This window comes from Alosa pseudoharengus, unplaced genomic scaffold (assembly GCF_046254945.1).
Source record: "Alosa pseudoharengus isolate Yale_2024_CS ecotype anadromous, Long Island Sound unplaced genomic scaffold, YU_APseudo_1.1 YU_APseudo_1.1_scf_9, whole genome shotgun sequence".
Classification (NCBI taxonomy): Eukaryota; Metazoa; Chordata; class Actinopteri; order Clupeiformes; family Clupeidae; genus Alosa; species Alosa pseudoharengus.
This window is the reverse complement of record NW_027468881.1, coordinates 9,112,116-9,124,615: the sequence shown is the minus strand read 5'-3', so window position 1 is coordinate 9,124,615 and position 12,500 is coordinate 9,112,116. Positions and strand designations below refer to the sequence as shown.

Sequence of the window (12,500 nt, the reverse complement as noted above, 5' to 3'; positions counted from 1 at the left end):
GTGTGTGTGTGTGTGTGTGAGAGAGAGACAGAGAAAAAGAGCGAGTGAAAGAATGTCTGGTGGGTGAATGTGGTTCACACAAACACGGAGGCTCCTGCCAAGTTGTTTACCTGTGTCTGTCGCTCCCTCTCTCCCAGAGCTGCCGTATGGATGGGAGCGGATAGAGGATCCGCAGTATGGAGTCTACTATGTGGAGTGAGTCTTCCCTTCCACTTATCTGGCCTCCTGTAGACTCATTGTTTCTTAAGTGTGTGTTGGACTGTGTGCTAAGTGTGTGTTGTCTATGGATTTCCAGTGTGTGTGTGTATGTGCCTTTGGCCTTTGTGTGTGTGTGTGTGTTTTTTTATGTCTCAGCGGGAAGCAGGAGGAAGTTCAGCACAATTGATTTCAGTGCCACTATTGTGTTAAGAGCACCCCCCCCCCCCCAACACACACACACACACACACACACACACACACACACACACACACACACACACACACACACACACACAGGCTTCCCCCCTCCTGTGATTTTCTCTTTGTTTAGAAGAGTACACCCATAATGCCACAGCTCTTTCCTTTGCTCACTACACTACAGAACATTGCAAAGAGGGGCACAAATCACACAAGCACACAATACACACACACACACACACACACACACACAGGGACACAACATGTACACAGTATATGTACAACATCATCTCCTGAGTGTGTGTGTGTGTGTGTGTGTGTGTGTGTGTGTGTAGTAGTAGTAGTGGTAGTAATGTCCCCGCTGTGCGTTGCCAGCAGTAGCAGGGCTGAGGTGGCGCTGGGCTCTGAGCGGTGACTCATGGCGGGCAGACAGAGGAGGTGTCCGCTGGGGACAACACACCAGTACATGCTCTTCCTGCTGCTCCACCAGCCTTATTCAAAGCAGGACTTTGCATGGACGCCCAGATAAATGTCAAAAGCACGTAGACATGCACTTTCACTTAGGTTGCCTGCCTACACACACACACACACACACACACACACAGTCAGAGAATAAGTTTAATGCAGCAGACCTCTACACACTGTATCTGCTGCATTAAACGTACTCTCTGACTGAGTGAATGAATGTGTGTGTGTGTGTGTGTGTCTGTGTGTGTGTGTAACTGTGTATATATGTGTTGGGATTAGTTGGTCTATGTGTGTGTGTGTGATTACTGAAGGTGTGTGTCATGTTGTGTGTCCCGTAGTCACATCAATCAGAGGACTCAGTTTGAAAACCCGGTGGTGGAGGCCAAGAAGAAGCTGGCCCAGGAAGTGGCCGCAGCCGGACAACCCAGCCAGAACCCAGGTAGCACACACATACACACACACACACACACACACACACACACACACACACACACACATACACACACTCACAACCCTCATCTCCACTCCTCTCCTCTCCTCCTATCCCATCTCATCTCTCTCCCCGGCACTCTTTCATCTGTCTCTCTCTTTCATCTCTCCTCCCTCGGCCTGTCTGCATCTGGATCCTCTTGTTGTTCCTCTCATTCTCACTCACTCACCCACTCTCTGTCTCACTCACTCTCCATTTCTCTCTCTCTCTCACTCTCCATTTCTCTCTCTCTCATTCTCCATTTATCTCTCTCCTTTTCTCTCACTCCATTTTTCTCTCTAACTCACTCTATTTCTCTCTCTCTCTCTCTCTCTCTCATTTCTGAGTACATAACCTGTTTGAGTGATATCTTCTGATATATTTTAAGTTTGTTTTTTTTCTTGTGGCGGGGGTGGGTGGGTTAGGGGTTTTTGTGTTTCAATATGAATTGTTTTTACTTCTTGTACGTTTCATTTTGACTGATAATAAAGTCAAAGTCTGTCCCTCTCTCTCTCCCCAACCCTCATACCCCCCTCCCTCCCTTACTCTCTCCCTCCCTCACTCTCTCTCTCTCTCCCTCCCTCCCTCCCTCCCTCACACTCTCTCTCTCTCCCTCCCTCACTCTCTCTCTCTCTCTCTCTTTCTCCCTCCCTCCCTCACACTCACACTCTCTCTCTCTCCCTCCCTCCCTCCCTCACACTCTCTCTCTCCCTCCCTCCCTCCCTCACACTCTTTCTCCCTCCCTCTTTCTCTCTCCCTCCCTCCCTCACACTCTCTCACACTCACTCTCTCTCTCTCTCTCCCTCCCTCACTCTCTCTCTCTCTCCCTCCCTCCCTCCCTCACACTCTCTCTCTCCCTCCCTCTCTCTCTCTCTCTCTCTCCCTCACTCTCACTCTCTCTCTCTCTCTCTCTCTCCCTCACTCCCTCCCTCTCTCTCTCTCTCTCATCCTCTCTCTTCCCTCCTCTCCCCTGCGTGTGTAGCGGAGTGTGTGTGTGGGGGTGGTGGGTTCACGCGGGACCCCGGGGCTCTGCGGGGGACTCTGCTGCGGGCCGGCCTGAGGAAGAGCGCCGGGGGCTTCGGCTTCACCATCATCGGCGGCGACCGGCCCGACGAGTTCCTCCAGGTCAAGAACGTCCTCAACGACGGCCCGGCCCAGTACAGCGACATAGCACCTGGTGAGAGGACACACACACACACACGCACACACACTCACACACACACATACAGTTCATAGACATCGGTTCATCTAGATGCATCGGTTTTTATTTTTGTGTTTGCATTAAAAATAACAATGTTTATCAAAGTTCCAGTGTGTTTGGTTGTTGTTGGTGGTAGAGTTTAGATTCTCTGCTCGAGCCCGAGCCCGAACTTGACCCGACCGGGCCGATATTTCCAGCCACTATCTTCGGGCCGGGCCGGGTCCTTGATCAAGCTTGCTTTTTTTTCTTCTTCTAATCATTAGCCTACTTGGGTGGGGAGCTAAAGCTATGCCATAGTCAGACTCAGAAATATTTTATATTTATCAAAGTAGGCCTAAGTAACAAGTGTGTACAAAGTTATACAAGTTAGGCTCAGAGTTACAAAATGTCAATTGTAATGTCATCTGCGCAACACGTGTCATGCGCAGCTTCTCCACTCACACACATCACGCCGGGCCTGCTGTGCTGTATTGTGTAGCTTAAGTGCAACGTGAAGCTTGAAGATGTAAAGAAAAAAAATGAAAACAGGAGAAATAACTTCGAGGAAGTTTGGAGAAAAGTCGAAGGTATGCATTTGTCAGGTATGCTTTGTTGCGTGCATTAAGTGCGCACGATGTTCACCTATGACAGCAAAAATACTTTAAGATGAACATGAAGCAGGCTTGCCATGGCAGAAATAATGATAGCCAGCCTTCAATGTCCTCTTTTGTCCTCTCAATGTCCAAACGGATTTCTGTAGCTCAAACAGCTCGGAATTGTAGTTGAGAACGTCAGATGGCCCACATATTTAAAAAATGTCGGGTTTACATCGGGCTCGGGCTCATAATTACAGTTAACGTGTCGGGCCGGGTCGGGCTCGGGAACAATGTGCACGGGCTCGGGTAGGGTCGGGCTTGATTTTTTGGGCCCGATCTAAGCTCTAGTTGGTGGTGTTGAAAGAGACATAGCATAGTGTCATTCTGTCATAACAAGTTTATGCAAGTTGAAAATGTTAGTTGAAACACAGATGTTCTGTTTGCCTTCTAGGTGATAGGACGCTTATCTAGCCAGTTAATTGTGGTTAGATAAGGTGAGCATTGTGTAACCGCTGATACAGGAAACATTTTAGCATTCAACACCTATTTCAACATGCCAGTTTGCATTTGATCGAAACTAAAAAGAAAATACATGCAAATCCTAAACAAAGATGTGTAAACACACTGCAGTGTCAGTCAATACTTTTCAGATTTAATAAATGGATACAGATGGTCCAACAAATGTCTATTTTCACCATAAGATCTTCATAATGTACATTTAAGATTCATTTAACATTTAAAATTTGTTAGTGAGGTGAGTTTCTGCCTTGTTTGTAGCGGTGGAGACAGTTTCTTCCTAGTCCTTTGATGCCTGCTTTCTCCTCCTTTTGAGATGGGTTCAAAGTTTCTTCCAGTGGAAGTTTTTATTTCCCCACGGAGGCCTGTGTGTTTTGCTCTCTGGCGTTTGTGTTGTGGGCTTAGTAAAGTGTATTCAGACAATAATTAAATGCTTTAATAATTCCATAATTTGTTAATTTGCTTGAAAGATAAGAAACATTTGAACCATTTGTATTCCATGTATGTTTTAATTTATACATGGACCACACTGTCGATTTATTGCCAAAGAAATGTACTGATCGACATATTCACACTTCCCATCTGTCAGAGAGATGGAATGGGCGCTTGCACTAAATTATTTTAATTAATTATGTACATACACACATGAGCATAGCTCAATCATAATTCTCACATTTTATATTGCAGCACATTTACAACCATTTATATGCCTGTGTGTGGGAGAACTAGTGATTGACTACACACATGCTTTGTGCATGCGCCTGTGTGCGTGTGTATGTGTGTGAATTGTCTGTGTACATCCTTATTCGCGCTGTCGGCTAATGGAGCATGCAAAAACCATCAATAGAGAATTGATTGAGAAAAAGACCGAGAGAGAAAGGAAGGAGACTTCAGATGAGTCGCAGGTTCAGAGCGAGGGAAGAGGAAGAGGGATGGAGCAGAGGAAGAGAAGGAGGAGAGGAAGGGGAGGAGAGGGTAGGGGACGGGGGATGTGTGCGGAACATCTCTGCTGCTGGATGAAAGCCCTGGGCCCCTCTTTAGAAGCAGCTCCCATCTGCTCGCCCCCAGAAAGCACCAGAGAAGAGTTCCCATAATTCATTCATATCCAGTTAGAGAACCTGTTTCATCTGTCTCCTGCCTCACGTGTCTGCTGCTTCTCTTCCACCTCCTTCTCCTCCTCTCTTCCTCTCCTCTCTTCCGCCTCCTTCTCCTCCTCCCCTCTCCTCTCTTTTCTTTTTCACTCCTCTCTTTTCTCCTCACTCCACTTCTCTCTTCTATCTTCTCACTTTCACTCACCTCCCCTCCTCTCCTCTCTTTTCTCCTCCTGTGCTCTCCTCTCTTCTCTCCTCCTGTGCTCTTCTCTCCTCCTGTGCTCTTCTCTCCTCCTGTGCTCTCCTCTCTTCTCTCCTCCTGTGCTCTTCTCTCCTCCTGTGCTCTCCACTCTTCTCTTCTCTTCTCTTCTCTCCTCTTTTTTCTCTGCTCTTCTCACTTCTCTCCTCTCCTTCAACTTCTCTTCCCCTCTATTCCTTCTCCTCTCCTTTCATTTCTCTCTCTCTACTCTCTCTTCTCTCTTTCTCTCTTCTTTCTTCCTCTACTCTCCTTTCCTCTCTCTCTCTCCTCTATCTCCTCTCTCTTCCCCTCCTCTTTTTTTCTCTTATCTTCTCTTGTTTCCTCACCTCTCTCATAACCTCTCCTCTCTCCCTCTTTTCTCTTCCCCTCTCTCTATCTCTTTCTTTTTCTCTCTTTTCTTCACATCTCTCATACCGTCTCTACCTCTTGTCCACTCAGGTGATGTGATCGTGGAGGTGGACGGCCGCTGCGTCCTGGGCAAGACCCACGCTGAGGTGGTCCAGCTCTTCCAGGCCGTGCCCGTGGGCCAGCAGACTGACCTGCTGCTCTGCCGTGGCTACCCGCTGCCTGACGACTCGGCCTCCAGCCAGGACGGCACGGCCAGCGTTGGCGGAGGGGTCATCGGCGAGGCCATCCCCATCCTCCTGCCCACCGTGGACGGGCAGATGCTGCCAGCCGACGTGCTGGTGTCCCCGGTGGATGGCATAGAAAGCACGCTGCTCCAGCCGCAGCTGGTGGAGGTGCCGCTGCAGAAGGGGCCCGGCGGGTTTGGCTTCGCCATCGCCGACAGCCCGCTGGGCCAGAAGGTCAAAATGATCCTGGACGCGCAGAGCTGCCGTGGCCTGCTGAAGGGCGACGTCATCAAGGAGATCAACCGCCGCAACGTGCAGACGCTCAGCCACACGCAGGTGGTGGACCTGCTCAAGGAGCTGCCCATAGGGGGCGCCGCCACGCTGCTGGTGCTCCGCGGAGGTGTGTGTGTGTGTGTGTGTGTGTTTGTGTCTGTGTCTGTGTCTGTGTCTGTGTCTGTGTCTGTGTCTGTGTCTGTGTCTGTGTCTGTGTCTGTGTCTGTGTGTATATGTGTCTGTGTGTGTGTGCGTGAAACTACCCCTCCCCTCCCAAGGACCTGTCAAGTTGGGGCACCGCAACACTTCTGGTGCAGAGATGTGTGTGTGTGTGTGTGTGTGTGTGTGTGTATGTATGTATGTGTCTGTGGGGAGGTGGGGGGGTTGCGCGCCTAATACTCCTGCAAAGTGCAATTTCATTTCTATCCAATGAATTGCTTGACGCAGAGCTTCTAGGTGAGTCAGGTAGAGCTGCCCAAGGTCAGACGGAGGCCCTGTGAATGACCGGCCACCGTGTTAAGGCCGTCATCTTAAATATACTCTGTGACATTTGCAATTAGGATATGGTAAAAAGCCTGTCTGAACACAGGCCCTCAGAAAGACACGAAAATATGCATAGACATGCACCCAGAGACGCATAGGGCCATGCACACAAACAGCTCCCCAGGCTCTAGCAAGGTGCCTGAGGTGTGTGTGTGTGTGTGTGTGTGTCGGTGTTGAGCTCTTTGAGTGTGACAGGGCTGGTAGCTGCTCTTCTTCACCAGAATAATTTGCCAGTCGAGTGAGAGGCCTATGCATACAAAGAACAGAAAGGACACGCCCGGAATACTGATGGAGGGAGTCACACACACACACAAGCATACACACGCACACACAGCATACACACATATACACACACATACTCATACACACATAAACACACCATGTACACACATTATTACATGCACACAAGCCTGCACAGACATTTCAGTGCAGCTTTGAATAAGCTGGCTAATATGTGCAGTTGTGCGCTTGGGCGTGTGTTTGTGTCTGCATGTTTCACTTTAGTCACTTTGCTCAAATGTGAATGTCATGATTTGTGTACTGGCATCTGCTGCAAGGCTATGGGATGATCCTTTGATTAAGCGTGCATGCACGCTTGCAAGCAAACACATATGCACGCACACTTATGCACACAAACGTGCGTGCACACACACACACATACACATCTGCTGTGAGGAGTTGGGATGTCCCTTGCCCTCAGATTCACCTCGTATGTCCTAGTCAGCAGGCTGAATTATCACAAATGGACACACACACACACACACACACACACACACACACACAGACAAACACACACACACACACAGACAAACACCACTCATACACGTGACTGTCATAAATCTGCTGAGAGTTTAGTGCCCCCCTGTGGTGGATTGTCAGGATGTGTTTCCTCAGTCAGTCAGGGCGTCAATGGCTGCCCAGAGGGCTGGCTGGGGTTTTGATGGGGGATACACCCTACTAGGCCAAAAACAAGCCTGTGTGTGTGTAGACTGCAGGAGGGACTCTGCACCAGTATCTGGATATCAGTCAAATCCACTCAGCACACACACACACACACGCACACATGAGTGTGAGACAAATGACTTTCTGCACCTTACACTTTCCAAGTAAGCGTTTCTCCTAAACTCCCTCGGTCTCTGTCTCCCCCTCTCTCTCTCTCCGTCTCTCTCTTGCTCTTTGCAGGTCACACGTCTCCTGTGAAGTCTCTCAAGCCGGTGAGTGTGAACTGGAAACGTGTAAACGTGTCTAACGAGCTTGCTGTGGCACAGGGTTGTGTGTTGGTGCTCCTGCCACTGCTGATGCTATCATTTTAAGTGTGTGAGAGTGAGAGAGAGTGTGTGCATTATTAAAGCACTGTTATGTAAGAGGGTTTGATACTTCTGGCGCTCTGTGTGTGTGTGTGTGTGTGTGTGTGTGTGTGTGTGTGTGTGTGTGTGTGTGTGTGTGTGTGTGTTCCCTCTGCTGAACCATATAACCTGGCAGCATTCCTAGAGACTCAGTTGTGCTCAGAAGTGGTACCTACTTAATTTGAGCGCACACACACACACACACACACACACACACAGTGTTGGAAGCCAATTAAAGTGGGCTCTTGTTAAGCTGGTGTTTTATAATGGATTCTGCTGTTTAAAAGAGGGCTTACAGCCACTGTTAGTCCCGGGATTGTTGCTAGCAGGCCCATAGACAGATGATGAGTGTACTGTTTATGCTAATAGGGTGGAGGTGACAGAGTTGGGTGCAGCGGGCGCTTTTATCCACCCCTCTCTCCTTGTGAATAATGATCGAAGAAGAAGGAAATGTGATATGCTTTGGTAAACACTGTGCAGTACATTGACTCCTGAGCAATCATTTTTGCACACCTTGCTCACTCGCTATGTTAACAATTTATGACATTTATTCCTGAAGTGTTAGCCGGTTGTCGTATCAGCAATTATGCATTTTAAAATAACACTGTCTTCCTGTAAATGTGCATTGGCAAGGATTCAACTGAAATATTTACAACGTATCTGTTTTAGAAATTTCACCGGACTCCACGCACACCATAAAACAATGCTGTGTTGAAAATAGTCATAGCACATTTCCTCAAAGAGTAGTCATGTGTGAAATGTACCAGGAGCGCTAAAGTGTCTCTACTATTCAGCAGAGAGAAATGTTGACGAATCCTCTGGTTATATTCCCAGAAGTGTGTTAGTCTGTGTCTTTGTGTATATATGTGTCTGTGTTTTTGTGTGTGTGTTTTTTTTTGTGTGTGTGTGTGTGTGTGTGTGTGTGTGTGTGTGTGTGTGTGTGTGTGTGTGTGTGTGTGTGTGTGTGTGTGTGTGTGTGTGTGTGTGTGTGTGTGTGTGTGTGTGTGTGTGTGTGTGTGTGTGTGTGTGTGTGTGTGTGTGTGTGTGTGTGTGCATCTATCTGTGTGTGTGTGTATTCATTTGTGTAGACGTATATATGTGTATGTGTGTGTATATATGTTGCCCAGATAGCCTGTCTGAATGCATCAGCCATTTTAAACCGAGGTGTGCGTGTCTATGTCATAGAGTGCCATGGCCTCACACCACAAGCATGAGAAACAGGAGAAGCTAGAGAAGCAGGATAGGAGCCCCAGTCCAGAGGTCATGACCCCCACGGAGCCAACACCACCACCCCCACAGTCCCTCCCCTTCCCCCCTAACTTGATTCGCTCTGCCTCTCCTAAGCTGGACCCCTCCCAGCTCTACCTCAAGTCCAAAGCCATGCTGGAGAATAAGCGTGAGTGCTGTCCCACACACACACACACACACACACACACACACACACACACACACACACACACACACACACACAAACACACACAAACACAAACGTCTATCAATGACCTACCACACCTTACCACAGTCTCCTGGTCTTTACATACCTCATACTGTCTCTGTAAGTCTCTCCTCAGTGTAGAACTAACATCCTAAACATCCTCTAAACACACTCTTTTGGGTCTTCAACAACATCACTAGCACTTTCATCTTGTCTTCATCCACCCTGCATCCACACCAAAGCATCTCTTTCACCGAGCCATGGTCGTCTTAGACCATGCCAAATCCCTTCAAAGTCTCCATAACCTCTCACTAAAAAAAACTCCCATCAACACGTTTTCGTCAACATCTAATCACATTACCCATGAACCTCCCTTCATCCTCTCAACAACATCCACTCACTCTTACCACAGGCATTTTTGAAATTGATCATGAGACTTTCCAAACATCTTGCCACCATTTTCACCACATTTCTTAAAGCTGTTGTAAACTATGTGAGTAACAGATCCTGACTTGGCCACCACCATAGATCGCCCCCCCCCCCCCTCCAGTGTGCTGGGCCGTGCTGTGCTGTGCTGTGCACATGCTAAATAATTGGCCAACAGGGCTGCCAGGGTCTTCTGAAATCCCCTGCTTCAGTTGATACTGTCACATTAGCTGAAATATTTACTTGCTAACCGCAGATCCCAGAAGTGTCCCAGAGACTTGAGGTTTTTTTTCTTCTTCTTCTCTGAACATCTGTTCCAGTAAGACTGACAGGACTGGAGCTAAAGTATTCCAACATATGTTTGCAGCAGTTTTAAATCCAAGCACGGCACATTCACAACCGGTTTACACATCCATGCGTGTCAAGTGTACATCTGCATGCGTGTGTGTACGTGTGCATGGGTGTGTGAGTGTGTGTGTGTTTGTGTGTATCTGACAACTTCCTCTTATCCCACCTCAGCTCCAAACACAAAGGAACTGGACGTGTTTATCAAGCGGGACCAGGAGTCAGGCTTTGGCTTCCGGGTCTTAGGAGGAGAGGGACCGGAGCAGCCCGTAAGTACTTCTGATGGGAACACACACACACACACACACACATACAGTATACACACACACACACACACACACACACACACACACCTTCTGAGCAAGCAGCCCAGCTTTTTAAACACTCCGCTTGTGTGCTTTAAACATTTCCCATATCTAGCGATGTAACGGTATGAAAATTGAACCTCACGGTTATAGTGACCAAAATTATCACGGTTTTCGGTATTATCACGGTATTTCTAAAAGTGTGTTCAATATGTTCAGAAAGCACTGATAGGCCTACACAAGCTGAAATAGTTTCCAAAAGTGTCCCGTTCACTTTTTTCTTCATGTTTAATTGGCTATGTGCTTATATCTTAATTTACCCTACCATAACTTGGAGTTTGCTATTTCTGTTATTTGGATGCAATGAGTGAGACCAAAGTAAGCGTTCAAAATAAAACTTTAGGCTACAGTATTCTCCTGATAACGTGAGTGGAATGGATTTAATGTGGACGCGAACATAAAAAGACGCAGAGTGGCTACATGATACAGTGCACATTTTGCGGTGAAAAAGTTCCGCCTTTTAAAATCAGGTGTAGCCTAATCCGAATCGTAGTTAAAACCATCAATTAGACAACAGAATCAGTAGGGTACCAGTTTTGTTCCATTGTACCAGGCCTACTGTATGTCAAAAGCAGGCTCAGATGAAGCTGGGAAGGATTAAACACACGGTTTCCACACCGCGGTAATCAACAGTGATAATCATGATGTTTGAAATGAAAACGGTAATTATTATCGTCAACATTTTTATCTCGGTTTACCATTATACCGGTAATCGTTACATCCCTAATAGGGGCTGAGATGATGCAAAAAGTTATTTTGGAATGCAGAGGCACTGATGCTATAATACCTGGAGTAACAGAGAAAGACACTGCCTCTGTGCAGTGTGAAATATGTCCTAGTCACACTGTTATGAGTACAATAGAGGCCGTCATGCAGTTGCCATTCTTGTGCTTTCCCCTTCAGAAGCATTAATAATGACATATTCAGAAAAACAAATATACCATGATGTATGTCATCACTGTTCCATGCTTCAAATAATACAGTGATATAAATTAGGCCGTAGCGCCCAGCCCTACCTAACACATTTGCCATTTGCCCTATTGCTGTGTGCTGTACTACTCCTGAAGTGCACCGGTGCTTACTCATGCTTAACTTGGGTGAGTTGTCTGCACCAGCTTTCCTTTGTCCTGGCTGTAGTCCTCAGTAACCCCTAAGGGATTGTGTGTGTGTGTGTGTGTGTGTGTGTGTGTGTGTGTGTGTGTGTGTGTGTGTGTGTGTGTGTGCCCAGGTGTACATCGGTGCGATCGTGCCCCTGGGGGCAGCGGAGCGGGACGGCCGTCTACGGGCTGGGGACGAGCTCATCTGCATCGATGGCGCGCCTGTCACCGGCTGCTCGCACAAGCAGGTGTTGGACCTCATGACCAACGCCGCCCGCAACGGCCAGGTCATGCTGACCGTGCGCCGCAAACTCACCTACCTGGGTGAGTAGGAGAAGTCTTTGGGTCATGACTGTGTGTGTGTGTGTGTGTGTGTGTGTGTTCGCATCCAGCTGCACGCTGTGCACTGTGGTCATTACTAAGGGTTTAAGTGCTAACTCATCCATCAGTAATTAGTTTTCATGGTCTGCAGACCAGCCACTGGAGATTGTTTCTGTGTGTGTGTGTGTGAGTGAGTGTGTGTGTGTAGTGCACGCTGCTGTATGTTAGTGTATGTGAAGCCATTTACATACTAGTGTGAGTGTGTGTGTTTATGTGTGTGTGCATGGGAGCATCTATGTGTTGTAAAATGCCAGTGTGCCACTGCTTGAGTAATGCAGTGTGTGTGTGTGTGTGTGTGTGTGTGTGACTGACTGGCCGTATTTTTCCTCTGCAGATGGGACTGAGGATGAGGCTGGCCAGGCTCTGTCCAGCGCTGTCCTGCCCCACATGGCAGCCCAGGCCTACAACGTCACCCTGCAGCGCAAGGACAACGAGGGCTTCGGCTTCGTCATCCTCACCTCAAAGAGCAAACCTCCACCTGGAGGTGAGACACGTTTCAGTGTTTATTTTTATGTATTTACATGAGGTAGTGACTCTGGTCAGGTAAATTGGTGGATGAGCCTATTTAGAATACAAGTTCTACAATTCAATATTTTAGTATCTGATGTTCGCATATCGCAAAACCTCACCACACCAGGAGTGGGAATCGCAGAGTAACTCACAAATCAATACTGTCATAATACTTGCCCATAATAATAATATAAAAAATCAGTGATTCTGCAATACTTGATACATTGCAAAA

At 47.7% G+C, this 12,500-nt stretch overlaps 1 protein-coding gene across 2 annotated transcripts in view; it reads left to right on the top strand.

Annotated features, from left to right (window-relative positions):
- The window catches only part of magi3a (membrane associated guanylate kinase, WW and PDZ domain containing 3a), a 52,255-nt gene that overhangs the window by 30,714 nt on the left and 9,041 nt on the right, over nucleotides 1-12,500 (top strand). Inside the window, exons 7-15 of one of the 2 annotated variants that reach the window (XM_076277238.1) lie at nucleotides 138-195; nucleotides 1,203-1,303; nucleotides 2,316-2,510; nucleotides 5,414-5,947; nucleotides 7,546-7,577; nucleotides 9,054-9,105; nucleotides 10,090-10,184; nucleotides 11,509-11,701; nucleotides 12,093-12,242. In XM_076277238.1, the coding sequence (XP_076133353.1) occupies nucleotides 138-195; nucleotides 1,203-1,303; nucleotides 2,316-2,510; nucleotides 5,414-5,947; nucleotides 7,546-7,577; nucleotides 9,054-9,105; nucleotides 10,090-10,184; nucleotides 11,509-11,701; nucleotides 12,093-12,242 (1,410 nt within the window). Of the gene's footprint in view, nucleotides 1-137; nucleotides 196-1,202; nucleotides 1,304-2,315; nucleotides 2,511-5,413; nucleotides 5,948-7,545; nucleotides 7,578-8,894; nucleotides 9,106-10,089; nucleotides 10,185-11,508; nucleotides 11,702-12,092; nucleotides 12,243-12,500 lie in introns of both variants that reach the window. The other variant, XM_076277237.1, reaches the window with a different exon arrangement.